At 42.3% G+C, this 27,684-nt stretch overlaps 1 protein-coding gene and 6 non-coding genes across 8 annotated transcripts; 1 reads left to right on the top strand and 6 right to left on the bottom strand.

Moving 5' to 3' along the window:
* Nucleotides 1-8,435: 8,435 nt before the first annotated feature.
* On the bottom strand, nucleotides 8,436-8,507 carry trnat-ugu (transfer RNA threonine (anticodon UGU)). Its single transcript has one exon. It is a non-coding gene; the product is annotated as a tRNA-Thr (tRNA).
* A 535-nt stretch (nucleotides 8,508-9,042) lies between these two features.
* On the bottom strand, nucleotides 9,043-9,114 carry trnaa-cgc (transfer RNA alanine (anticodon CGC)). The gene has a single exon. It is a non-coding gene; the product is annotated as a tRNA-Ala (tRNA).
* A 1,406-nt stretch (nucleotides 9,115-10,520) lies between these two features.
* On the bottom strand, nucleotides 10,521-10,592 carry trnat-ugu (transfer RNA threonine (anticodon UGU)). Its single transcript has one exon. It is a non-coding gene; the product is annotated as a tRNA-Thr (tRNA).
* Nucleotides 10,593-11,127: 535 nt separating this feature from the next.
* On the bottom strand, nucleotides 11,128-11,199 carry trnaa-cgc (transfer RNA alanine (anticodon CGC)). Its single transcript has one exon. It is a non-coding gene; the product is annotated as a tRNA-Ala (tRNA).
* A 1,403-nt stretch (nucleotides 11,200-12,602) lies between these two features.
* On the bottom strand, nucleotides 12,603-12,674 carry trnat-ugu (transfer RNA threonine (anticodon UGU)). Its single transcript has one exon. It is a non-coding gene; the product is annotated as a tRNA-Thr (tRNA).
* A 535-nt stretch (nucleotides 12,675-13,209) lies between these two features.
* Nucleotides 13,210-13,281, bottom strand: trnaa-cgc (transfer RNA alanine (anticodon CGC)). The gene has a single exon. It is a non-coding gene; the product is annotated as a tRNA-Ala (tRNA).
* A 3,135-nt stretch (nucleotides 13,282-16,416) lies between these two features.
* On the top strand, nucleotides 16,417-27,213 carry LOC116369283 (uncharacterized). Of its 2 annotated transcripts, none has more exons than XM_031819408.1 (21): nucleotides 16,417-16,599; nucleotides 16,698-16,756; nucleotides 16,837-16,917; nucleotides 17,017-17,141; nucleotides 17,787-17,930; nucleotides 18,251-18,349; nucleotides 18,457-18,618; nucleotides 18,730-18,829; nucleotides 18,959-19,179; nucleotides 19,775-19,931; nucleotides 20,117-20,340; nucleotides 20,557-20,677; nucleotides 20,993-21,189; nucleotides 21,304-21,418; nucleotides 21,616-21,785; nucleotides 21,881-21,978; nucleotides 22,144-22,274; nucleotides 22,585-22,774; nucleotides 26,684-26,825; nucleotides 26,925-27,021; nucleotides 27,097-27,213. In XM_031819408.1, the coding sequence occupies exons 1-21, from the start codon at nucleotides 16,577-16,579 to the stop codon at nucleotides 27,168-27,170; spliced, it is 2,730 nt and encodes a 909-aa protein (XP_031675268.1). In that variant the 5' UTR covers nucleotides 16,417-16,576; the 3' UTR covers nucleotides 27,171-27,213. The 2 variants fall into 2 exon arrangements, with proteins under 2 accessions (XP_031675268.1, XP_031675269.1); XM_031819409.1 differs by having other exon boundaries at nucleotides 16,425-16,599; nucleotides 17,790-17,930; nucleotides 27,097-27,211.
* Nucleotides 27,214-27,684: the final 471 nt, after the last annotated feature.

The raw sequence follows: 27,684 nt of genomic DNA, 5'->3' as shown, positions 1-27,684 counted from the left end.
CACCGAAATGGATACCAAAATGGAGGACACCAGGGTTTTATATTTACCAAACGCACTCATCCAGGAGTCCCACATCGAGGTATCTATCCCAGAATGAGATTTCATTTTACCATTAAGCGTCCGCAGACCTTCTAGGGCTATGGTCAAGCTACCATCCGAGGCTGTGTTATTAGGGATGAAAGTACAACACTGGTCACCAAACATAGAGCAAACTCCGCCCTTCTCAGAGAGTAACATATCAATGGCAATACGATTTTGGAAAGCCATCAGGCTGGTTGCAGCCAGTTGACCATGTACTGCTTCAAAACCCTGCTGAGTCCAGTTGCCTAGTCTTTGGACGTTGTAATGTATATAGTTAATACGATCAACATTCTTGTTAATTGTGCACCACCAACAGATGGATGATTCAAACCCTGCAGCTACCTGATCTATTAACTTATACTCATCAGGCACTCCCCTAGGGACTCCGATAGCGTCTATGTAGGAGGGGTCTCCACTAGATGGGGTGGTGTCTCTCCTGGAACGTCCCCTATATCCGGGATTTACTCCCTGGGTCCGCAGAACAAGGTCCTCGGCTCCTATAGGGTAGATAGAAACAGGCAACAAGAGAGTAACAAGTGCACAGCGTCCAGTACTGTTGGAGGGTAACTTATCAAACAGGACCGTGCTACCACACCACCACCACACATCTGCTCTGGATATTGACCTAAGGCTCCCCTTAATATTAACTGTATCCAGACACCAATCCGCAGGGATCCATCCCACCTCGGTTCCTCCTCCCGTCATATTGACACAAGTAAAATTTGCCCTTGCAACCTGGTTGGAAAACACTGGGTTCCTAGTGGTGAATTTAGTAACCGGATAGACCTCATCCCAGGCAGTACATTTATCCCTGGGGTTATCTGTAGTCATAAGAGGGATTAGACATGCTAGAGTCACTACTGCTGGGACAATGCGGAGCAATGGACGAGCTCCCATGCACACCACACAACTCTGCCTGGTGGTATTTGCAGCTTCCTCGGTCAACAATAGCCAATTATTGGAAAAACCTGAGACTCCTGTGGCTGTTAAAATTACATCATCCGGACTTTTAAGCCTGGATATTGCCTCCACCGGGCCAAACAGTGGGGATGACGGGGACCCTTTTACGGGTGTGGTCATGTCATTCCTTACTGTAACCGAAGTCGGTTTAGGATTATTAGTCACGCAAATTCGCCACAACCAATATCTGACCCCGGAATTCCCTGGGGCCAGTATGAAATCATAACACCCTAAGGGCTGGCCCCCTGGCCTAACAGTAAGTTTCAGTCCCGTATTTGTCTTAGTTAAGGTCAGTCGCTTCCGCCATTTCACTGCCCCCTCGTCTTTTGTCCAGTCTTCCCACCCATTACCTGTCTCCCCCACCAAATTCCTCCAAGACCAATCGCCAACCTTCCCTAATGTCATATACCAGACGTGTCCGGCAAACCAGAGTGCACTGGTCCCCGCCTGTTCCCTCCCCTTTATCCTAGAGTACCCTAAAGTCCCCCAAGGGATGTTAATGATATTAGTTGCATTTGCGGGGACGCAAACGGTCGTGCTCCGTATGTCGTTGGCCTTACAATCAGTGTCAGGGGTGGTGGAATGCCTCTTGCACAAATGATTGGTCAGTTCTATATGTGCCATGGATGTGGTCAGGTTGGATGACCCATTAAAGGGTCCTATATCTGCTTGTGATGTAGGTGTATGATGCTCTAATACCCACAGGAGAATCCCCATGGAAACTCCTGTGACTACAATAAAAATAACAAACACGGGGCCCGATATCCCCAATCTCGTCCAGGGATAGCCCCTATCTCTGGACGACCTGTTAGTTGGTGTGCTGGGGAGCTGCTCCCACATCCTCACCAACTAAGGGTTCTGTGGTTGTAATCAAATTTAGGTCGCTCAAATCGACCCTGACTTCAGTCAGCGTTCTTGAAGGAGTCGGTGCTGGTGTACAATGAGTCAAGTGGTGCCAAGGTGCGCCCGATTTACCTTTGACCTGGACTGAGTGTGAAGTAATGAATGGGATTTTTAACACAGTGGTGGCAGGTTCGGTCCAGGGGTGGTAGAGGAGTGTGTCTGGCCCTGGTTCGTCTGGGACCTCTGGTTTTGGCAGCACCTTAATAGAAAACACACCCATCGTGTCTGTCCCGGTCCTTTGTAGTCCGAGGGTGTAAGTGCCTGCATCAGAGAGCTTAATAGTTTTGATGGTTAGTAGGATTTCATCACCTTTACAAAGTTCAACAGTGCTCCCAGGTTTTCCCCATATCATGGAAAACCTATCCACCTTTGTGGGATCCCCTATGCTATAAGGATACCCTCTTCTCCAATCCCAGAACTGTCCCAAGTCGGTTATCATGTAATCCCCATACGGACACCCTCCCAATTTAATATAATTTCATTTATAATTTTCGTCCACTTGTTCTGTAGACATACATTCAGCACTCCACGGGTCAGAACCTGGAATCCGCTGGTACATCACCATCTATTTCCATCGATTTCTCCAGAGTCCTGGAAATAAGGCCTCATACACAGGGAATTAGACAACAGCCCCATAAAACTAAAACAGTCACACAGGTGAATGTAGCCCATAATACAGTGATCATAATATTTTTTCAATTTTCCGAACATGCTATCAAATTATATTAGTCAGAGAAGTATCCACCCCAGAGTTTTCTGCCAAACCGTGAGCCAGGGTGGTCAAACCAGCTGAGGCTTCGGGCACTGATTCGTCCGGAGCTGTGTTATTTGGGATGTCACCCACGATAAGACAGCTCAGACAAACAGCTTCCATGTGAGGCCCCACCCTTTCCCCGAGAACACATCACTTAGCAAGAGCCAGACACATCTTCACTTCTATGAACAAAAACAGGGGTGACAGGACAGGGAGGATTTTCTTCATTCGAGAGATGGCCCCCGGAATTCTGTTAATTCCAGTTCTCCTCTCGAACACTGTTTATTGTTCGATAGTGTCAGTGTGTCTTACCCTCCCGCCGTGCGATATGAATCCGGGTAGCTCTTTCAGCTAGCTGTCACCTTGAGACCTTGGTATGGTCCCCCCAACAAGCCTCTGGGACTGGATTGAGTGACTTCACCTGCAGTTCACCTATAATGCATAAAATGCTGGACATACAGGCTTGGTTAACAAACAGTTTCTCATATGTTTTATCTGATTATATCTTTAACTTCTATGCCCATTTGTTAGCTACATTTTTTTTATTTATTATTAGTTTCTTATCCAATAGGCCCCATCCTATCCTAGACCACAATTTACCTATCCCCCTTTTGATACCTGGCTCTGCCCAGGTAACAACCTTACCTACTCTAAATAATGACTTAGGTAAGATTAGTATATTATCCTTCTGTTCTGACATTATCATGTAGGAGCGCCCCTTTAATTTTCCACATGTCCAATTCTCCCTTTTGTCTCCACTCAGTGACTGTTATCTACACATTCTGTTATCTTTGCTCGTCCTGGCTCCCTTCTAAAACTTCTCCTCTCTGCTCTCCAACCTTCAAGGTCTCTGCAGTGCGGGGGAGGGCTCTTCTGTCTGCCTTTTCCCATGTTTCCACATTTTAACTAAATGTCTCACTGTTTTGCTTTATCTAAACTCATGGATTTTTTTGTTTGTTTTTGTTTTAGAAAAACATGTCTATGGTGGCAATTTCTAAAGTCTTTATATAGGTTAATTAAACTCCACTATAATTAAGTTACCTTAAAAAATAAATTAAATTTATTTTTTAAACAGTATTACCCATGACCACAAATTCATTATTCAAATATCACCCCCTTGTGGCTGATCAGACCACCCGAGAGAGCCATGAAAGCAGGTCAAAGGTTACACCATCCCCCTACATTCGTGTTCCATACCATATTAGACATATTAAAGAACCCTTTATCCTTAAAATAAAATAAAAATCACTTGTGTAATTAAAACTCATAAAATAAAAAACTCATAAAGGTTCCATATGTGAGCGTGCCTCTTTAAAATATCATGTCTCTGGGAACATGGAAATCCCCTTAACCCAAACATTTACTACAAAAACAAAACCTAATAATTATGATAATCCCCTCAAACTCAAATAATTTTTCTCGATGTTTCATGTCTTATTCGTGTTTCTCCAAATTGCCTCCCCAAAATACTTCTTAAATACCCAGCCATTAGACAGACACACACAACTGTGATAAATGTGCACTGTCCCTTTAACATAAAAACCTCAGCCTGCAATCCACTCTGCGGGCCTTTCATTGTTCCCCATAATGAAAACAGATTCTAATGTTAGTATACCTTGACCTCCTGTTTAATTTCAATGATGTTATCTGAACAATCAAACCAAAATCAATAACCGGGAAGTACTTGTGTAAATGAATTAAAATAACTAAATAAATCTACCTTATTTCTCAGCACTTGGTTAGAACACCACTCCCGTCGCCCCGTACCTAGTGTATATCTTATCTATTACTCAGTGGCTCAATTAATGTTTAACGTAAGTATGTTCAGATGTTGATTATGTAATTGTACAATATTAGTATAGGTCAAACCTCATAATATAAATCTACAAAAATAATTTTACGTTAATAGAGTTTAACACTCTTTCCAACAGTCATGCACCCCCCTCAATATTCTATGATATAACTCTCATCAGCAAGCCTGCGACTTTTTCAACATTCTCACCGGTACCAGCTCCAACTGAAATACCTAATGTACCACACTCGCTTGGTCCCCGACCTCATTCATACCGATATTAGTCCCCGACTGAATATCAAGCGTATTTCATGCACACGATTTGAGTCTCACAAATCTTCATTTACGCCAGTAAGCTTCAATCTACACCATACACACACAAATCTTCATTCACCCCAGCAAGCAGACCAGTGGGAGACGCAATGGCCCCGCCTTCTGTTCATTCTCTGTTTGGTCCCTTGGTTCTTAAATACATGGCTTTTATTTCTTTCAACTTCCTTGTCTCTGGCCTCCTGCAACGTCCCTCTCAACTCACATTCCATTGTTTTCAGCTGGGCCCCTGTTGGCGGCCCCCCTCCTAGATAACCTGCTTGTGTCCATCTTAACTTCAATCCCTCCCAAACTTTCTTTATATGCTTCCATTGTTCCTTTCCCCCTGATCTATATTCTATTTTTTGTTCTAGGAACTCATTAAACCTCAGCTTTGGAGTATTGGGGGTCGCCATTGTGAATTTGCTTTAAACGTAATTTAATTTAATTCAATCGGAATTTAATCGTAGTTTTAATCGAAATTCTCTCCTTCTATCTGAATATAGTTAGCATATACTTCGCCCGACGTTGATTAATACCCACGATGTATTCGAAGAGACACTGCTGCTCGTGCTCTGTCTTATCTCTGAGCTTCTCCTTCGTATATTCAGTTCGAGGAAAAAAACGAATGGGTTGGTATAGCATTTGTGGAGCGCACAACCAAGGGATCTATTCGACTATTTAGTCTCAATATTTAAATATTATATTCAGATATTATTTCAATTATACATCAGTCATTTCGTTCCTGATTATACATTTAACACAAAAGTCATAGGTACATACAATATAGAAGTTTCGGATTTATCCAATACCCCTTATTATAATTCTATCTCTCTCCCTCTATCTAACCACCAACAATCTTAATGGAAACAATTACAACCACATTGCATTTTAATATAAACAGTTACAAATAGACAAAACAAGACAAAACAACACGTTATATCTCTGACCCCTGAAAGCCGATCCTTATCAGTGAATTTCTATCAGACTGAGCCGTACCGGGTCGCGGGACAAAATTACAATTTATCCCCTCGGCGCCAGATTTAATGAATAGTAATTAACTACCCCCTTACTGATCTCTATTCCTGATCCCTATCGAGCTGACCCCTATCAGAATTATTACACATGTCCGACCCCTATCGGTGAAACTCTATCAGACTGAGCCGTACCGGGTTGCGGGACAAAATTACAATTTATCCCCTCGGCGCCAGATTTAATGAATAGTAATTAACTATCCCCTTACTGATCTCTATTCCCGACCCCTATCGGAACTATCCAGGCCTTAAAAGTGATCACTCATCATTGAAAGCTATCAGACTGTGCTGACCGGGTCACGGGTCACAAAATTACAATTTATCCCCTCGGCGCCAGATTTAATGAATAGTAATTAACTATCCCCTTACTGATATCTCATCAATGATTTATATCACACCGGCCGTCGCCGGTTCGTTACTACATATGTTCACTACACTGTTCTTTCGACTCGTCAGCAAATTATAAATTTACACAAGAATTCATACTTACTCGGAAATACTGATCAAAATTTAGACAGACTATACGACAATACGCAAAGTTTGATTTAACAGGCTTTGCTTACCTTATTTATGGTGCACCTTTAGATCAGTTTCCCGAGTTGAGCAGAAATGTTGTCCTCCCCCGAAAGTCTTCACCCGTCCTCCGTGAACCGTCCTTTCACCAACTCGCCCTCTCACACCCAAATCAACTCACTTCGACTGGATCGTTAGTAAACTATCCTCTGCCTACCAAGTTCTGTTAGAAATTAGATATGTAGACGGGCGAGTCGGTCAAGGATCGATTCAGACAAGGTGGTAAATTGTATGACAAGCGACTGTTTATTCAGAGTGAAGATATCTAGAACAGCGTAATTACGGCTCCCCCGTTAGTTCGTACGGAACGGCAGGCAAAGAGACCGTTACAATCAGTACACAAGTAGGTTGATTCTGGAAGATCGGATCTTTGGATTGGTTCAGCTGGGGTGTAGTCTGTAGTCTTCCGCCATTGGCTCAGTTGTCTGTCCGTCATCGTAGAATCCTCTTCGGGCACACAATGTTCAGCTACAAAGGAGATTATGTGTGTGCGCTGGTTTTGGCAGTTAGTGTAATGCGGGAGCTATCCTGTAGGGGACCCCACAGGCTTTACTTTGAGTTGTAGCCCTGTATTAGCAATAGGTTGGTCACCTGCATAAGAAATAGCATTTCTCTACAGGGACCATTTTGAAACAAAATAGTAAAATAATTTCTTTGTGGGAAGCATTACATACATTTTTGTGTGAAATCATACAAATCTGCCATTTCAATGAAAATACAGTACTGCATTCAAAAACCCATCTCGTAGAATTTGATTAGGGTTATTAGTCACAATTTGCAGGAGTAGAAAGGTTCATGTTCCCTTACAGAGTTCAAGTATGCCCCATAACTTCCTCCAGTAGCCTCTAACATCAACCTAACTCCAAACTGCAGTAGTGAGTGAAACTCGTCTATAGTTGATGCGTGATAGTCGTGCTGGTTTGCAGCATATGCATTCTCCATATTATGTCAACATGCGCCAGACTGTAGAAAACCCACTCAAACGTGTTTCTGTAAAACACGAGTAGCAGCAGAGAAAAAAAATGATTTCAGTACAAATAAATAGGATCGATTGAGCATGTCACACCTGAAGAAAGGACTCTCACAATGGCCGTCTTCGACACTCTGCCAGCTGACATCCAAGCAGGTGAGTAACACTTAGAGAGCACTCTGACAGGTGCCGTTTGTCATGACATCTTAGCAGAACCTTTCAACTGGCCAGTGTTAAGAAGCTACAGTTTACATCCTGATCCTCTTTTTTCCCTTTCCAGAGGATGTTGCTGTGGTCATCCCGGATGTCACCCCACACCATGCAGAGCTAGGAAAGGGGCAGTCCGGTGATTATTTTGCAGGCTTTGGAGGGCAGTGTGCTGCTGCGCCTGCCACAAGGAAGAGGAAGAACAATATTAATTATTCATCAGACCTTCAGAAATGGGATTGAACCATAGACCATTAAATTATTTGCATTATAATTGAACTCAATTCTGCTTTTCTTCTGTTTATTACTTAATTTCAGAATTTCTATAAACTTTCACTTTGTAAGTGTGGAGTAGGTTGTATAAATAAGTGGGAAACATCACAAGTTTAATGCTTTGAATAATTGACTTTGTACATAAAAAAATATATGTATTATTTGACAACAAAAAACAGAGGGTGCTCAACCAACGTTGAGTTGAGGTGCAGCCAAAAATTTGATCATCATCATAGAAAAGGAAAAAGCCCAACTCTTGCTCACTATAAAAAATGCATTGTTTTATTCAGGCAAGGTTAAAGATTAACGTTTCGGCCTAGTCTATGATGATATGCAAGTTGACTTAGCACATCTATTTCCTTCTTAAAATGTCAACATTCTGGAAAGTAGAGTTGTGCAAAAGCTAATTTCACAACTAAATACACTCATCAGAAAATGTGGGGATTAACTTCAGAGCGAATGCATTTCAAGTATTAGCTCTACCGTAGAGGCACATCCCCTTACTATATAATAGCAGGGTTGCCATTTTGAGAACCTCCAGTGAAAGAACCTTCCCATGGTACCAGCTATCTTTCAGAAATGCACGGATGGGATTTGAACCCATGATCTTCGGTTTACAAGACCGACGCCTTACCGCTTGGCCACCATGCCACTCTATGCTGTAAGATATTTATCAATATTCTGGAAAGTAGTAGTTGTGTAATGTGAATTTGGCACACAAATAACATCTCTGTTTCCTGTGAGAATTTCAACATTCTGGAAAGTAGGAGTTGTGTAATGTGAATTTGGCACACAAATACTCAGTGGAGAACCTTGGGATTGAACCAAGTACTAAAATAGCATGCACTCCCCCTCTGAGCTTCGATCCAATTTTATTTGCAGATAAAATGCAATATTAATACAATGTACTTTTTATATACACCACTCCATTGAAACTACAATGAAATGATAGCAGCAATTCTAAATACAAGCAAGTATGGACAGTCATCTAACCCATGAACTTCAGTTTTTGAAAATGATGCAATTGAAGTTGGCAACCATGCCACTTCTGTTACATAAATGTACGAACAGGGATTGAACACATGTTCTTCAGATTAAAAGAGCAAATTATTTAGCACGTCTCTGTTTCCTGCTGAGAATTTCAATATCCTGGAAAGTAGGAGATGGGCCATTGCAAAAGCTTTAATGGAGAAGCTGGGGATTGAACCCAGGACCTCATACATGCGAAGCATGCGCTCTACCACTGAGCTACATCCCCTTTCTGGGAAAGAAATTGTTTTTTCTTATTTTTTTAAATTTCACCTGTAATTAATCAGGTAAGCTAGTTGAGAACAAGTTTTCATATTCAACTGCGACCTGGCCAAGATAAAGCAAAGCAGCGCAACACAAACAACAACACAGAGTTACAGATGGAATAAACAAGCGTACAGTCAATAACACAATAGAAGAAAAAAAAGAAAGTCTATATACAGTGCGTGCAAATGGAGGTAAGGCAATAAATAGGCCATAGTAGCGAAGTATTTACAATTTAGCAAATTAACACTGGAGTGATAGATGAGCAGATGATGATGTGCAAGTAGAAATACTGGTGTGCAAAGAGCAGAAAGTATATTAAAACAATATGGGGACGAGGTAGGTAGATTGGGTGGGCTATTTACAGATGGGCTTTGTACAGCTGCAGCGATCAGTTAGCTGCTCAGATAGCCGATGTTTAAAGTTAGCAGTGTTGCCAACACCTCAGTAAGGAAAGTAGCTATTGGCTGTCCTAAAAGTCACTAGAAGTTGCTAAATGATGTCATCACCTAATTTGCATAATTGTCCATGTGCATGTAATTGTGATGGACACTGTAGGAGTGAGGAATAACATTGTGGAAGAGACAAAAAGTGAGTAAAATGAAAATGTCTGCAAGTATTCAGAGGGGTCTGAATACTTGCTAAATACAGCGACTAAGTCGCTAAGTTGGCAACACTGAAAGTTAGTGAGGGAAATATGTCTCCAGCTTCAGCGATTTTTGCAATTCGTTCCAGTCATTGTCAGCAGAGAACTGGAAGGAAAGGCGGCCAAAGGAGGTGTTGGCTTTGGGGATGACCAGTAAGATATACCTGCTGGAACGCGTGCTAAGGGTGGGTGTTGTTATCGTGACCAGTGAGCTGAGATAAGGCGGAGCTTTACCTAGCATAGACTAAAAAGATGACCTGGAACCAGTGGGTCTGGCGACAAATATGTAGCGATGGCCAGCCGACTAGAGCATACAGGTCGTAGTGGCCATATCAATACAATTGACCCTTTCTTTACACTGTTCTAATGAAAGTACATTTCCATAATATCATCTAGCTTCCATAAACGTCGAACAAGGCTTGAACCCAGGATTGAACCCATGTGCTTCAGTTTACAAAAACAGATGACTTAGCACATCTATTTCCTTCTTAAAATGTCAACATTCTGGAAAGTAGAGTTGTGCAAAAGCTAATTTCACAACTAAATATACTCATCAGAAAATTTGGGGATTAACTTCAGAGCGCATGCATTTCAAGTATTAGCTCTACCGTAGAGGCACATCCCCTTACTATATAATAGCAGGGTTGCCATTTTGAGAACTTTTTTTTCTTCTTCAAAGTCCTCCAGTGAAAGAACCTTCCCATGGTACCAGCTATCTTTCAGTAAGGCACGGATGGGATTTGAACCCATGATCTTCGGTTTACAAGACCGACGCCTTACCACTTGGCCACCATGCCACTCTATACTGCAAGATATTTATCAATATTCTGGAAAGTAGTAGTTGTGTAATGTGAATTTGGCACACAAATAACATCTCTGTTTCCTGTGAGAATTTCAACATTCTGGAAAGTAGGAGTTGTGTAATGTGAATTTGGCACACAAATACTCAGTGGAGAACCTTGGGATTGAACCAAGTACTAAAATAGCATGCACTCCCCCTCTGAGCTTCGATCCAATTTTATTTGCAGATAAAATGCAATATTAATACAATGTACGTTTTATATACACCACTCCATTGAAACTACAATGAAATGATAGCAGCAATTCTAAATACACGCAAGTATGGACAGTCATCTAACCCATGAACTTCAGTTTTTGAAAATGATGCAATTGAAGTTGGCAACCATGCCACTTCTGTTACATAAATGTACGAACAGGGATTGAACACATGTTCTTCAGATTACAAGAGCAAATTATTTAGCATGTCTCTGTTTCCTGCTGAGAATTTCAACATTCTGTAAAGTAGGAGATGGGCCACTGCAAAAATTTGAATGGAGAAGCTGGGGATTGAACCCAGGACCTCATACATGCGAAGCATGCGCTCTACCACTGAGGTACATCCCCTTTCTGGGAAAGAAATGGTTTTTTCTTATTTTTTTAAATTTCACCTATAATTAATCAGGTAAGCTAGTTGAGAACAAGTTTTCATATTCAACTGCGACCTGGCCAAGATAAAGCAAAGCAGCGCAACACAAACAACAACACAGAGTTACAGATGGAATAAACAAGCGTGCAGTCAATAACACAATAGAAGAAAAAAAAGAAAGTCTATATACAGTGCGTGCAAATGGAGGTAAGGCAAGAAATAGGCCATAGTAGCGAAGTATTTACAATTTAGCAAATTAACACTGGAGTGATAGATGAGCAGATGATGATGTGCAAGTAGAAATACTGGTGTGCAAAGAGCAGAAAGTATATTAAAACAATATGGGGATGAGGTAGGTAGATTGGGTGGGCTATTTACAGATGGGCTTTGTACAGCTGCAGCGATCAGTTAGCTGCTCAGATAGCCGATGTTTAAAGTTAGCAGTGTTGCCAACACCTCAGTAAGGAAAGTAGCTATTGGCTGTCCTAAAAGTCACTAGAAGTTGCTAAATGATGTCATCACCTAATTTGCATAATTGTCCATGTGCATGTAATTGTGATGGACACTGTAGGAGTGAGGAATAACATTGTGGAAGAGACAAAAAGTGAGTAAAATGAAAATTTCTGCAAGTATTCAGAGGGGTCTGAATACTTGCTAAATACAGCGACTAAGTCGCTAAGTTGGCAACACTGAAAGTTAGTGAGGGAAATATGTCTCCAGCTTCAGCGATTTTTGCAATTCGTTCCAGTCATTGTCAGCAGAGAACTGGAAGGAAAGGCGGCCAAAGGAGGTGTTGGCTTTGGGGATGACCAGTGAGATATACCTGCTGGAACGCGTGCTACGGGTGGGTGTTGTTATCGTGACCAGTGAGCTGAGATAAGGCGGAGCTTTACCTAGCATAGACTAAAAAGATGACCTGGAACCAGTGGGTCTGGCGACGAATATGTAGCGAGGGCCAGCCGACTAGAGCATACAGGTCGTAGTGGCCATATCAATACAATTGACCCTTTCTTTACGCTGTTCTAATGAAAGTACATTTCCATAATATCATCTAGCTTCCATAAACGTCGAACAAGGCTTGAACCCAGGATTGAACCCATGTGCTTCAGTTTACAAAAACAGATGACTTAGCACATCTATTTCCTTCTTAAAATGTCAACATTCTGGAAAGTAGAGTTGTGCAAAAGCTAATTTCACAACTAAATATACTCATCAGAAAATTTGGGGATTAACTTCAGAGCGCATGCATTTCAAGTATTAGCTCTACCGTAGAGGTACATCCCCTTACTATATAATAGCAGGGTTGCCATTTTGAGAACTTTTTTTTCTTCAAAGTCCTCCAGTGAAAGAACCTTCCCATGGTACCAGCTATCTTTCAGTAAGGCACAGATGGGATTTGAACCCATAATCTTCGGTTTACAAGACCGACGCCTTACCGCTTGGCCACCATGCCACTCTATACTGCAAGATATTTATCAATATTCTGGAAAGTAGTAGTTGTGTAATGTGAATTTGGCACACAAATAACATCTCTGTTTCCTGTGAGAATTTCAACATTCTGGAAAGTAGGAGTTGTGTAATGTGAATTTGGCACACAAATACTCAGTGGAGAACCTTGGGATTGAACCAAGTACTAAAATAGCATGCACTCCCCCTCTGAGCTTCGATCCAATTTTATTTGCAGATAAAATGCAATATTAATACAATGTACTTTTTATATACACCACTCCATTGAAACTACAATGAAATGATAGCAGCAATTCTAAATACACGCAAGTATGGACAGTCATCTAACCCATGAACTTCAGTTTTTGAAAATGATGCAATTGAAGTTGGCAACCATGCCACTTCTGTTACATAAATGTACGAACAGGGATTGAACACATGTTCTTCAGATTACAAGAGCAAATTATTTAGCACGTCTCTGTTTCCTGCTGAGAATTTCAACATTCTGGAAAGTAGGAGATGGGCCATTGCAAAAATTTGAATGGAGAAGCTGGGGATTGAACCCAGGACCTCATACACGCGAAGCATGCGCTCTACCACTGAGCTACATCCCCTTTCTGGGAAAGAAATGGTTTTTTCTTATTTTTTTAAATTTCACCTATAATTAATCAGGTAAGCTAGTTGAGAACAAGTTTTCATATTCAACTGCGACCTGGCCAAGATAAAGCAAGCAGCGCAACACAAACAACAACACAGAGTTACAGATGGAATAAACAACCATACAGTAGAAAAAGTCTATATACAGTGTGTGCAAATAAGGAAAGGATAAGGGAGGTAAGGCAATAAATAGGCCATGGTGGCGAAGTAATTACAATATAGCAATTAAACACTGGAATGGTAGATGTGCAGAAGATGAATGTGCAAGTAGAGATACTGGGGTGCAAAGGAGCAAGATAAATAAATAAATACAGCAAGGGGATGAGGTAGTTGGATGGGCTATTTACAGATGGGCTATGTACAGGTGCAGTGATCTGTGAGCTGTTCTGACAGCTGGTGCTTAAAGCTTAGTGAGGGAGATCTGAGTCTCCAGCTTCAGTGATTTTTGCAGTTTGTTCCAGTCATTTGCAGCAGAGAACTGGAAGTAAAGGCGGCCAAAGGAAAAATTGGCTTTGGGGGTGACCAGTGAGATTCTCCTGTTGGAGCGTGTGCTATGGGTCGGTGCTGCTATGGTGACCAGTGAGATGAGATAAGGCGGGGCTTTACCTAGCAGAGACTTGTAGATGACCTGGAGCCAGTGGGTTTGGCGACGAGTATGAAGCGAGGGCCAGCCAACGAGAGCATATAGGTTGCAGTGGTGGGTAGTAAATGGGGCTTTTGGATTGGAGATGCTTAATGTGAGTCTGGAAGGAGAGTTTACAGTCTAACCAGACACCTAGGTATTTGTAGTCCACATATTCTAAGTCAGAACCGTCCAGAGTAGTGATGCTGGACGGGCGGACAGGTGTGGGCAGCGATCGGTTGAAGAGCATGCATTTAGTTTTACTTGCATTTAAGAGCAGTTGGAGGCCACGGAAGGAGAGTTGTATGGCATTGAAGCTCATCTGGAGGTTAGTTAACACAGTGTCCAAAGAAGGGCCAGAGGTATAGAGGTATACTATGATATATTTATACAGGTATACTATGACCAATAAGCATACTAAATACTCAATTCATGTCACAAACAGTACAGTTAGTACGAGTATTCGAACACAGCTAAGGCCAAATGAGGAAGTGCAGTCACCTTTTAATCCTGAATGACAATTGTCTTGCCTCATAGAGATAGATAAATCTTCTTAGGGCTGATCGATATGACAACAGCCAGTGAAAGTGCAGGGCGCCAAATTCAAAAGAACAGAAATCTCATAATTAAAATTCCTCAGACATACAAGTATTTCACACCATTTTAAAAATACACTTCTTGTTAATGCCACCACAGTGCCCGATTTCAAATAGGCTTTACGGCGAAAGCACCACAAACGATTATGTTTGGTCAGAGCCAAGTCACAGAAAAACACACTCATTTTTCCAGCCAAAGAGAGGAGTCACAAAAATCAGAAATAGAGATAAAATTAATCACTAACCTTTGATGATCTTCATCAGATGACACTCATAGGACTTCATGTTACACAATACATGTATGTTTTGTTCGATAAAGTTCATATTTATATCAAAAGAATCTCAGTATACGTTGGAGCGTTATGTTCAGTAGTTCCAAAAACATCCGGTGATTTTGCAGAGAGCCACATCAGTTTACAGAAATACTCATAATAAATGTAGATGAAAATAAAATTGTTATGCACAGAATTAAAGATATATTTCTGCTTAATGCAACCGCTGTGTCAGATTTCAAAAAACCTTTACGGACAAAGCAAACCATGCAATAATCTGACTACGGCGCTCAGAGCCCAAACAGGCCAAAAAGAGGTCAACAGAAGTCAGAAATAACATTATAAATATTCACTTACCTTAGATGATCTTCATCTTCATCAATCCCAGGAATCCCAGTTCCACAATAAATGTTTGTTTTGTTCGATCATTTATGTCCAAATAGCTACTTTTGTTAGCGAGTTTTGTAAACAAATCCAATCTCACGAAGCGTGTTCATTAGGAGCAGACGAAATGTCAAAAAGTTATGTTACAGTCCGTAGAAACATGTCAAACGATGTATAGAATCAATCTTTAGGATGTTGTTAAAATACATCTTCAATAATGTTCCAACCGGAGAATTCCTTTGTCTGTAGAATTGCGATGGAACAGAGCTCGCTCTCATGTGAACGAGCGTCACGAGCTCAAGGCATTCTGCCAGACCTCTGACTCATTCCCCTCTCATTCGCCCTCACCTCACAGTAGAAGCATCAAACAAGGTTCTAAAGATTGTTGACATCTAGGAAGTGCAACATGACCAATATCCCACTGTGTCTTCAATAGGGAATGAGTTGAAAAACGACCAACCTCAGATTTCCCACTTCCTGGTTGGATTTTTTTCTCAGGTTTCTGCCTGCCATATGTGTTCTGTTCTACTCACAGACATCATTCAAACGGTTTTAGAACCTTCAGAGGGTTTTCTATCCAAATATACTAATAATATGCATATCTTAGCTTCTGGGACTGAGTAGCAGGCAGTTTACTCTGGGCACCTCTGGACAAGAAGATAATAAGAAGCCATAAGAAGATAAAAGACTCATCTATGTATCTGTGCCAATATAGTGTCTGTGACAGCATGGGCAGCGCCATTGAGGCTATCTTCACATTAAAGTAGTAACATTTCTTCTTCACAATTGTCTGAGCCCTTCTGAGGACCCGATTGGACATGACTTCAACCGGGTCACCAGTAGGGCTCAGCCAAATGAAGTTGGTAGTCCCACCCAGTTGACTACATTCAAATTGTGAAAGTGCATGAAATGCAGCATTTTGGCCATTAGAAGCCAATATCTTTCTCTCTGTCTGGGCTACAATTGTAGACGGTTGGGTAATTATGCTTTTCACCTGTGAAAGGCTGTTGTGCTGCTAATGAGGGAGTTCTATTAACCTGAGCCGAGGTGCACCGGTCCATGGCCCCTGACATGAATGGATAAAAGCGGTGAGGGCGGAGCACCCTTCTAAAATTGAACAGTAGCCTTACATTTAGGTTTTTGTCCTAACACTACACAGCTGATTCAGATTAACAAAGCTGGATGATTATTTGAATCAGCTTTGTAGGGCTAGGGGAATAAAAAGAAAATGTGCAGCCCTTTGGGGTTCAGGTGACTGAGTGTGGGAAGCCTTTGTCATAGGGTAAAAGTTGCATACCCCTGGGCTGTAGGCTGCACACTTTGGGTCAAATATCAGGTTCTGTAGCTGGGTATTTTATCAGAACAAATCTGTTCTACAATGATTATTTTCCTTAGCTCAGGGTAAGTAGTAGCAGGCCTAGGAGAGTCTTATGCGACGCAAACATTTGAGTTGTGTTCTTCCTCCTTTTAATCATAATAATTTGTCAAATGCCTTACAGGTTGTTTTGCCTATTGATGGCAGCTGTGGGCATAGAAGCACAACAGACACCTTCTATAAGTATGCATTTTGCACCTTGCAAATTTAAGCACTAAGTGTTTGACAAGATTTTTTTTGTAAACTAACCTTTCCTATTCCAGATGACCTCAACGCTGAATGCCTTGGTAACGTTATTCGTTTGAGTGTCGCTCCTCTTTTTGAAGAGGTTGACACTGTCTTCAGTGAGTTTGCCTCCTATGATTCTCTTTCTTTCCTTTCATAATTCATGGCTTGATATTGCTTGTCAACTATTGTGTTCACACCATCTCCATCCCTTCCAGATGACACACAAATCATAAACCTGACGCCTGGCCTTGCTACTCAGTGTGGATTCAGCTTTAAATTTGACCCCATGGGGAATGCCATGTTTTTTGCTTCTCTTCAAAACTGCTTTTCCCAAAACATGGTAACCCTAAGAACTGTAGTGTTTGCTTGTACTTCAAATGGACAGTTTGCCTTTCAGTGTCACTGCATTTGCAACTCATACTGTAGCAATGTCATTTTATTTACCTTTGACGTGGAGTCATGCTGAGACCAGGCTCTTTTAGAGATGAGCCCTGTCTACACAAAGATACAAGTCAATATTTGCATCACTAGATGGAAAAATGAAATAACTGAACCCATTCTTCAGTAAAAAGGTCCTCAATAAGCCTGAGTTGCCGTAGAGCTGCTAATACATACAATTTAGCGCATGAAGGTTATTAGAAGTCCGGTTCCAGGAACATTGAAGCAGTTTTCCTTAACTCTGTGGATATCAAAAGGATCTCCATTGTTAGCCACCCCTTGGTCTGGTATCTCTTACCTCTAAGTTAACGATGACGTAAGGTACAGCAGAAGTTTATGGAGGGCTTTCAGAGGGCCAGCCAACTTTCTGATACAGACTGCAGTGATGTGAACTATTGAGCTCTACTCCTGTAGTGTGGCTTCAATACAGTGGCAGCTGCATTCATATAGCCAATTTTGCCACAGTCTATAACTTGCATGAATGTCACCTGAATTTATTTTTTTTGCTATATAATGAAGGCTTTTTTCCCTTCCCCCTTCATTTTAGGATGATAAGATGTTCAGCTTGGTCATGCAGTTCAGGCTGCCAGGAAACCACATGACTGAAGACCCTGTTTATAGAGTGGGCAAAACCTGTAGCTACACCCCCTGGACCTCCCGAGAGATTCTGTGCGACCGCAACTACATGGAGGCAAGTGAGCAGAGCATGCCCCAATGGACATGTTTACAGTCCCGCTTGTCGTACTGCCTGTATAAATGATCTGTCTAGAGCTACAACTGTCCAGTGTTTCATTTCTTCTGCGACACAACGTAGAGGTCTTGACTCTAGGTCTTGATCTCAATTCCACTCACGTCTTCAAAATGCACATAGGAGAACTTTAGAGGTGAGGAATTTTGGCCTATTCTCAATGCATTTAAGGAGGCGAGTGGACAGATTTCTGAACTGGCCCTTGATTTCCTCTTGTATGGGAGGGAGAAAATGCATAGGGAATAATGGCCTTTCTTCTCTAGGTGTCTGTCAGAAGGACTCTTCCAGACATCCAAACCATCCCCAAACAGCCCACTGGGGGCCCGAAAGCAAGGAGCGGCAACTTCCGGAGGGGAGTTGAGGTTTATATATTTCAGTTTCTGTAATTTCACTACAAAATGACAGGATGGCGCTAAACAATGTGCGTTTGACAATTTTGTTTAATTCATGTTTCCATTTCCTGAGACAGGCTGTTGCTTCAGGATACAAAATGACAGCAGTCGTCTTTAGTCCTAGCAAGAATGTCATGAATGTGGATGAGGTCCAAAGGAAGGGCTATGCAATAGCCAACACTCCCACACGGCTGGTGTTAAGAAGCCCTCATAATGCAGAGGAGACATACCTCCAGAATGTAAGCTGACCTCCATGAACTGGGTCATGTTCAGTAGAGCAAACATTTGGAAACGGTGGCCCTACCTGAACTCTGCAACATATTGTTAATACCGTGTGTCCTACTGAACAGGTAGCTGGGGTTCCGATGCGGGTGCTCTCAACCTCAACCTTCTTTGAGCAGAAGTGGCTGGTTACTCGAGTAGATGCCACGGCTGTATGTCCAACACCAGGTTGAGTGTGAAATAATTTAAGATCCTATAAAGCCCAGTTCTTAATTGGCTCCAGACAAGACATTCATGTAGTTTTCAGTTGCAAAATGTTCTGTTTTGATGTGCACTTGGCTTCTTGTGTCACTGCAGAGGCAGTGGCCTTTACTCCAGAAGTGATCACCTGGTACATGCCCAAGCACATAGACCCACTTTTCTCCTCTGATGCCTTCACCATGTTGGAGGTGTACATGGGAATTGACGCTAAGAGGCTGGACACTGAGGAAATGGCTGCCAGAAACTACTCGGTTTTAGTCACAGAGGCTCATATTATTGTTGAAATTCCGGTGGGGGCGGTTGGCGGCTACTTCAAGGTCAGCATTGGATGAGTAAAATGTTCCTGTCTTATTTGTGGAGCCCTTTATACTATAGCAGTTGTCAGTGCTTTGCAGTAACCCTTTGCCATCTCTCATGGGTAAACTCCTAGAAATGTTTCTTATTGAGCAATTGTTTGCTTAACCAGGCTAATATACAATGGTTTGCAAAATAGTGAGAATTTTGCATAAAATTACACTTACTCTTGTCTTTGCAGTTTGTCCTTTAGCCGCTTGAAATTTCAGACCAAATATCCACACTGAAGTATTGTTTACCTGACTTTTTAGGGAGGCGGTAGCTTTGCCACTGTCAACTGAATGCAAGCAACACTCGACTGCTGTTTACATATTGCGCAAGTGTTTACTTTGCGTGTCAGTTGTTTTGAAAATGCAAGTTGACAACCATACACCTACCAGCTTTCTAAAGTCTGCTAACCAATACTTTCCTTTGAATATTGTGTCTTAAATTACGAGCGGCAAAAAGACAAGTGGTAGAATAATTGTATTTAACATTCTGGCTTATAAGGAACATTTACCTGTTTTTGCACTCAAATTGTGTATTACAGCCTGACTGCATCACTCGTCTCCCTTACAGAGCCATATTCAGGATGACCAGTACTTTGTCACTTACACCATTGAGCCCATGCTTGAGTTGCTGTGGATCGAGGAGGTCGCACACGAGAACACCAGCTATAAAGTCCTCTTCCCTATCACAACACCTCCGATGGCCAGGCCTCCACAAGTTCGCAACTGTGAGTCTGGTTTAGTTAAATAGCGCCTATGGTAATTTGGGATGCCTGGGTTGTTCATTAGGCACAAAACAGAAAATGTACTGAAACGGGGAGGCAATACCTGGACTTACCCAATAACAAATGTCCATTTTCAACTTCCATTGTACCGCATTTCAAAATGTTTTCCTTTGTTTGCCAATGAACAGACACGCCCTTGGACACAGTTCCTGAGCAGGCAGTGTTTGTGCTTGAGTTGGGGACCTTCAACCTTGATGTGGAGCTGCTGAACATCACCTTTCCCACCATGGTGCTAACTGTTGCAGAGTGCAACGCCAGGGGCTTCAATGTTCAAGAGCAGAGATCCCCGGACAACACCTTGAAGACCTTCAGGATGGAGGTGCCCTTCTCAGACCCGGTGGTCTTTAAGGAGGTGTGTTTCTGTTAAATGCAAAGCCACACGCAGTGATTTGTTCATGCCCTAATAAGTGGGCCACCAACAAAATATAAATAATGGCACAAATGTACTTTGTATCCCTCATTTACTCAAGTGTTTTAATAGTCCCCATATGTACTTAGTTGTCACTTGATGTTGAATAGAGTTCTGTTGCAACAATAATGCTGACCAATGCTTTCAACTTCACTACAGAGAAGGGCGGAACAAGGTGTCACAACCTTCACTCTTCAGCTGATCTACGGCCTGGTCATCTTTCCAGAGTACGCTCCTTTCTCTCACTCTGCCGTTGTGGATGCTGTACTGCTGGACATTGGTATGCCTCTGGACTACGCCAAACTACTGAATGGTTTCCTCTCGTTATTGATTGCCCTGAAAGGAAATTGGCAGTGAAAGACCAACTAGCCATACTGTAGGGTTTTCCTATGCGGTCTTTCTACAAAGAATGTTAAGTTTTAGAGTATTTGGACCCAGTTTCCCTGTTCCTGATTTGCCAGGATCGTGTTTATTCAGTCCCACCGTAGCAAAACATTTTGCAATCTAAACAAGGGTTTCTTCTTGGACAAGTTCAAGTAGTACCTTCCTGTTTTTTGTGCTTAATTAATGAACACGACCCTGTTTGTCCTTGTAGTGCCACCCTCAGTCACTGGCAACTGTGATCAGGAGAACTTCCACATCACTGTGGACTACAGGAACCAAGAGCCCTTTTTTGTGGTCTTGGTTGGCAAGCGGCTGCTTAACCATGAGTTTGCTCAACAGTATTTAACAGAGGGCGACACAGACTTCACCATCACGTTGCCCTTCTCTTCGCCGGACGCAGTGTTTGAGGTACGACGCTCTCCCAAAACATGTTAACCTAAATTGCTGCAGCTAGCTTTGCTTTCCTTACCCTGTATACATGCATACAATATTGGACTAATGAACTCTCCCATTGGTTCCCAGTCGGTTCACTCGTCCTCTGTCAGGAGCAGACTGGATGTGGCTCTGTTGAATCCTTACAACAACATGACCATCAAATACTTTTCCCTGGCTTGCAGCTTCCTCAAAACGCTGACTGGTTGGTTCTCAAACAATTACTTACGATAAATTGTCGTTTAACATGGGCTCCTTGCAAATACCGTGAGTCTAAATGGTAGTGCCAGATGGGCATGGTTTGCAATTTTGGTGCTATTCCATTGGTTCAAGCTCAATTAGTGTAACAAATACAGAACCCAGGTCTGATGGCTACCTGTCTTTTGCTCCCCCACCTCCAAGAGTGTTTCTCTAACGGAACGATGACTGCGCTGGCGGTGAAGGTGGATTCTGTTCCCGGTCTGAACCCCGGTCAGCTGACCCTGAGCGACCCCGCCTGTGGTCCCACCTACAGTGACGATCGCTTCGCCTACTTCCACTTCACTGTGAACTCCTGTGGCACCACCAGGAAGGTAAAATGACTATTACCCTGAGGTGATGGGTACTGTGTATTTACGGACTGTTTGCTTCTGCAGGCTGTAATAAGCAATTCCCCTCTACTACATAGTTTATCAACAATGTCATGCTGTATGAGAACGAAATCTCCTTGCCAGATGAACTTGAGGTGAAGCTGAATGCCACGACGTCTTCAGAGGAGGAATATCAGTAAGTGCATTACGCATCACAATTGTAGCTATTAGCTTTCATAAGGTTTATTTTTCTTCATCCATTGCTCAATACTTTGTATACAGGGAAAATGTGCCTCTACTACCAGTGTCCACTCCACTGCTTGACGTTTCCCCTATTGAAGTTGCTTACATCCCTCTTTAGGTTAAAGGTTTCCTGCTCCTATGTGGCCAACATCACTCGCACATTGGCCTTCCTGACCAGGCCGCGTGACAATGAGCCTTTTGCCGAGACTGGGACGGGTCGACTAATGGTCAGAATGAGACTCGCTCAGGGTAAGCGTGCACAAATTCAGAATTTCAACTTGACCCCTAGCCTCTAAAAGAATCTTGGATGGTCTCCTTTACAAAACCATTCCCAAAAATGTAAGCCTTGTGATATATTACTCTTGCGTTCTGAGATCTACAGGTGTGGCTATGTAGTAACGGTGAGGAGCTGATTTGGGAATTTGTTAGAAGCCTCTAGTGGGGGGTGGATAGTGTTCATTGGGGCACAACAGGATATGATAAACGAGCACTTCTTAATGGACAAGTTCCGATGGTGCCCACTGACCACGACCCCCGGTTGTCTTGTTCTGTGTTCCAGACGCCTCGTATAACACGTTCCACCAGGAGGAGGACTATCCAGTGGTGAGGTACCTGAGACAGCCTCTGCACTTTGAGGTGGAGCTGACCACGTCCTCTGATCCCAAGGTAGCGCTGGTGCTTGACCACTGCTGGGCCACCCTCAACGAGGACCGCGACTCCCGACCCCGGTGGAATCTCATCATTAATGGGTAACATGTTGTTTTTGGGCCTAAACAAGTGTTATTCCACAGGTGTGGTTCCTGAGTAATTAGCAACCTATCATGCTTGGCAGGCCATTTACTTTGGCTACCGTGGCTATGCCCCCATCCATAGGTAGAGTGGTCACAATGCTTAAAAACGATGTGAGCCATGTGCGGTCTGTCACCAGATCTCCACCCAATTTCACACTTATGGGAGATTCTGGCGCGTATGATCACATGCTTGTTATCACGGAGTGGTCCCTGCAGCGTATCATTGGAACGTATGCTGCATCAAACGACTCTAAACCGCGTTGTCTGAAAAGCATCTAAACAATGTTTTGTGTTGAGAAATAAAGGTCTTCACAACTTTATTCCAGCTTTGCTTGTAAAATATATCAATGTTAACGTTATCATCTAGTCTAAATAACAGGTTGACTTGTTTTACAGTATGATGCGGTACAAGGGAGCCATGTAAATCTAGTATAGAAAGTATGGCAGCCATGTTTGTCAAGCAAGAACTCCTAGAATGCTGTTCACTGCGCCCGTTGCCTGAGATCTTAACTTAGTTTGGCCACTTCAGCATGTGTACGCCGTAACAAGTACAAACATTATCACATGACAAGTAGTTTACAGGTAACTATACAAAACGCCAAAATACAACCGTAGCACGAAAGCTAAGATAAAGCACAATCCATTATTGGGGGCTAAGTCCTTGGGGGAAGGTATTGTAAAGAGGATGATGCAGGAAATATTACTAAGATCTGGGAATTTATCAACAATAAATGGTGAGGCAGACAGTTTTTCTAAGCTATATACCCCTGGAAAGGGGGGGTCTGATCTGGCAACCCTGAGGTACCATAGTTTACACTCTGATGCCGTGTTCAAATCAACTGACGACTTCAGTGCATTCAAGACAATGAGGTTACTCCAGTTGAGATCACCATAAGTCTGACAGACGCTTACGTGATAACCCGACTGCATTGTATGGTGTTAGCTTATATTCAGTACCACCTTCAAGTGTTTTACACACGTGTCCATTACAATCTAGGCAAGAATCAGAAAGCATGAAATAAACGCTAAGCACATTATACTTACAGTAGAAACGACAACACGTGACACAGAAAATAAGGCACTTTGATAGGAATACACGCATGTCCACAGTTATTTGTGAGGAAGGCAATAAATGTGCAAGGACTGTATACTTGATCTGGGGAAGTGCTTGGGCTTTCTTTTGAAGGAAAGTTTGTCCGGCTCATTAAATTCTCAAATCTAAATGGTCTGCAACCGTGAAATGGGCTACTTTTGTGAATGAATGAGGCAAAATTAGAAGTTGAAACGGCTTCTAGAAAATTAGCAGGTAGTGTGCCTTGGTCTGAGGTCAGCGCGGGTTAAATGTCCACATGTTGGAACGGTGAGTGCATTCTGACATCACGCGCATGAAATCAACTCCCACTGGGGCGACTGTTGAAGATATTTGGAACTTGTGTGTGAAAAGGTTAATGTTGGCATTACCTACACCTTTTTACTCAATGTTATCCTTTTGGTTTGCTACAGTTCAGTGTTGTGCCAAGCTGATGGTCAGTCAAATGGAAATCAAGAGCTGCTGGCAAGCTTGGCTTGCCTTTCCGATTGGTTACATACAACTGCTCTTAACACTGACTGAATAGTTGTTGGTTTTGGGTTGAATTCAGGCACAAGTGACCTCTTGTATTTAAAACAGTTATTGCACTAAACCTAAAGGATTGTTCAGATGCCTGTGCAGCATGGATGTTTGAAACTGAATAGGATCAGTTGACAGGATCCCCAGAAGTTGATGCCGCTTTCAATGGAATTTCCTGTCCTAGAGAATGCGCTAATTGGGAGTTGCTAAACATGAACAAATACCACGGTCAAGTGTAGCAGCATCTTGCTAACCTTATTTAGCTAGCTAATGTTCTTATTTTTTATTTGGGTGAGCACTTTGCCACAGATGGACATGCTGGCCTAATTTTTATCTCAAGAATTTAAATTGGGTTACTATAGAAAGATGACTTATTTTTCCTACATTGTAATGGGCTACAATGACTTATGATTATGCACGCTGCAAATGACCCTTTATTTTGTGGGTGCCTTTTCAGTATCTGGATACATGTTACACCAAGCAGTGTAGTGAAGCAACTTTCTTGGTCAAAACCATTCATTTGGGGGATCGGGTTTGCTATGAAATCATGCAATTTGACCATTTTTATGAATTGGTATCAACCTAAGTTTGGCCATGTGGAAACGGCGTAACTTCGCAGCTGTTTATTAAATCAGCAATGTCATAGCAGTTTAAAAAAAACAGGCTGAAATGTTTTGTATATCATAGGAAAAGACAACATTCACATGGCTGTGCACAAAATGGGTAGTTCAGATTTGTCACTTCAGCTGCAACTATCGTTGTGCAAAATCCTTACCATCGTCTGTCAGCTCAAGTGATTTGTACTGGTGTGGGTGTTTCTCTTAATGTAACGTCTTCAGATTTCACAAATTCCTTTTTGCTAATATCTGGCAGTTAAACAGTAAAGGATAAACCTCCCAAGATGCAAATTAAAAAAGTAGGCCTAAACTGTCGTTGCGTAGGTTACTTTGTATAGTAGAGCTGCGCCCTTCACAGAAGTCCTCCGTGTGACTCCGATGCCGTGGGTGTAGAATTTATTTTGTGACCAATTTTTCTCCAACAGCGGAAGAATTGCTCTGGCGCATTGCATGAAGTTCTTGTTTAAAATGAAGTACTTGTGTTGATGATACCGACTGTCTCTTCGGCAACTTTGGTTAAACCACGATCAATATTCTGGTCAGACTACAGGCGACCTTTCTGGATCATTTAGAATTAAGAACCATTTAGAGGGACATCTCACCTCATGTCAATGGAATTGAATATACATGTTAGACCAAAATAAATATTGTTGACGGAAAGCCCAATTTCTGTTCTTTAAAATAAAAACGTAGGATTTGGGGTGCCGAGGAAGCGGTTTTAAAGTTACCGTCTCCCGACGTAAACTCTAGACGGTAGAAATCTATTAAATTGATAGTCAACTTATTAACTTTACATCGTATCCTCCTTGCAGCTGCAAAAACCCCAGCCTTATGATTCAGTACTATACAAGTTGGTTTAATTGAATTACTAGCTAACTAAATAACACAGGCTAAACACACAGGTGACACAATGACAGCTTGTTACAAGGTTTCTCTTCACACCCCCCACCGTTCCGTAAGGGACACTTATCATTGATACATTTTTGAACACACGAACCGGCACCAGCTTGGAGTAAAAGCATGAATGTATTTGTGGGATGCCGCCGTGGAAAGGTAGGTGGTTGGTCTTCTCTCTGATTGGCTACATGAGGTCACAATGGCGTTGGTTGTCCGTGGCTCCAATGACTAGTCTTGAACAGAACTACAGGATGGATTTTCCTTTCACACGTTCTGGAAGATAGGTTAATCAACCCTGTGGGTGATGAGTAGGATGGTCCCACTTAAGTTAATTTTCTAGGTTAGGAAAGTTCCAAACGTCTAGTTTTCTGGTCTAATGTTAATTTCTGTTACCATTCCTTTTATGCACTCAGAGATTAGCTATAGAAAATGAATGTCATATTGGTTTTTATTTTGTGATTTTTACTAGAAACGCGCTTACTCTACAGGTAGGACGTCTCTAGCCTTTACATTGTATATGAAATATGTTTTTTCAAGACAAAGGTGATTGTTGTTGGGTAAAGCCTGTTAACAAAAACATTCCTTTAGTTCATACTGGAGGGGGAGAAAGAACCCACTTCTGCTGTAAATTGATCTGATCCTCACAGGACAGTCATGACACCACCACAAGACTTCGTACACAAGGCGGTTGGGGTTTGCAGCGTTTTCTTGTTCATAACTTAGTCCCTCTCTCTACACTGGCAGCTGTGAGAACCCCGAGGATCCATACCGTGTGGTCTTCCACCCGGTAGAAGCTGACGCCAGGGTCCGCTTCCCCCCTCACGTCAAACGCTTTGAGGCCTATATGTTTTCCTTCGCCGGTGATGCGGTTGAGCCGAGTGGCCAGGTAACAAAGTTCACCCAACAATCTTTATTCTTTAATTTTGTGTGAGTGGCAATCATCCCTTTAAAAAAAAACTGACACCATCAAATCTTTGATTCCTAGGTCTTTGTCCATTGTGATGTGGTCATCTGCGATGCCAGTAGTCCCACTGGCGGCCCCTGTAGTGGACAATGTGTGAATCAGGACAACCTGAAAAGAGGTAGGTCTTGTTTTATGCTTTTCAGACCCTGGCAGACCATAACTGAACTAATAGGTTCGCTCTCTCTCTCAACAGGTCAACGACATGTCAAAGACCTCTTTGAGGAGTGTCATGTATATGTTTCTTCTGGATACATTCTTTGGGTGTAATGTATTGTTCTAACATGTCAAATAAAGTCTATATAAAACAATCCTAACCGTTGGAGCTACCTTAACACCATGTCGTAGGCTTGTCATCTGACATGTATCAATCAACCCTTTGTAAGCATGGAACTCTGAACCATCCACCGGAGGGAGATAAGTGTTGCACACCAATTTTCCCGTCTAGGACAAACAATGGGTGACGAAACAAAACTTTCCATTGTCCAGTAGGATGAACTGACTCAATGTTATAGCAGATGGTGGTTTGCCAAAGTGAAACCAGCAGGGCTGTGGTTGGATGCAGTGTTGGTAATTTTCAACTGAAATTACAACTTTCCTTTACCTCTCACTAGCTTGGTTTCCATCCAAATATGGACATTTCCTCTTCAATGATATGCATGTCAATCTCTCATGGCTCAATGGGAAGAGCATGACTTCATCGCTTCTTGTTTGTGTAAGAAGTGTTGACAAGCTGAATGTACCGAGCTGTCTGTTTTAAACTCACGCACAGCTCAGACACCCA

Source organism: Oncorhynchus kisutch, unplaced genomic scaffold, assembly GCF_002021735.2.
Source record: "Oncorhynchus kisutch isolate 150728-3 unplaced genomic scaffold, Okis_V2 scaffold2128, whole genome shotgun sequence".
Lineage (NCBI taxonomy): Eukaryota > Metazoa > Chordata > Actinopteri > Salmoniformes > Salmonidae > Oncorhynchus > Oncorhynchus kisutch.
The sequence above is the reverse complement of the archived record's forward strand: the minus strand, read 5'-3'. Positions and strand labels throughout refer to the sequence as shown.

Bases quoted from the DNA above. Each gene is read 5' to 3' on its own strand.
- LOC116369283 (XM_031819408.1), top strand. From the start codon at position 16,577: ATGATTATTTTCCTTAGCTCAGG. The intron at 17,931-18,250 runs GCAAGTGAGCAG...TTTCTTCTCTAG, and splicing joins GCGACCGCAACTACATGGAG to GTGTCTGTCAGAAGGACTCT. The intron at 21,979-22,143 runs GTAAGTGCATTA...ATCCCTCTTTAG, and splicing joins TCTTCAGAGGAGGAATATCA to GTTAAAGGTTTCCTGCTCCT.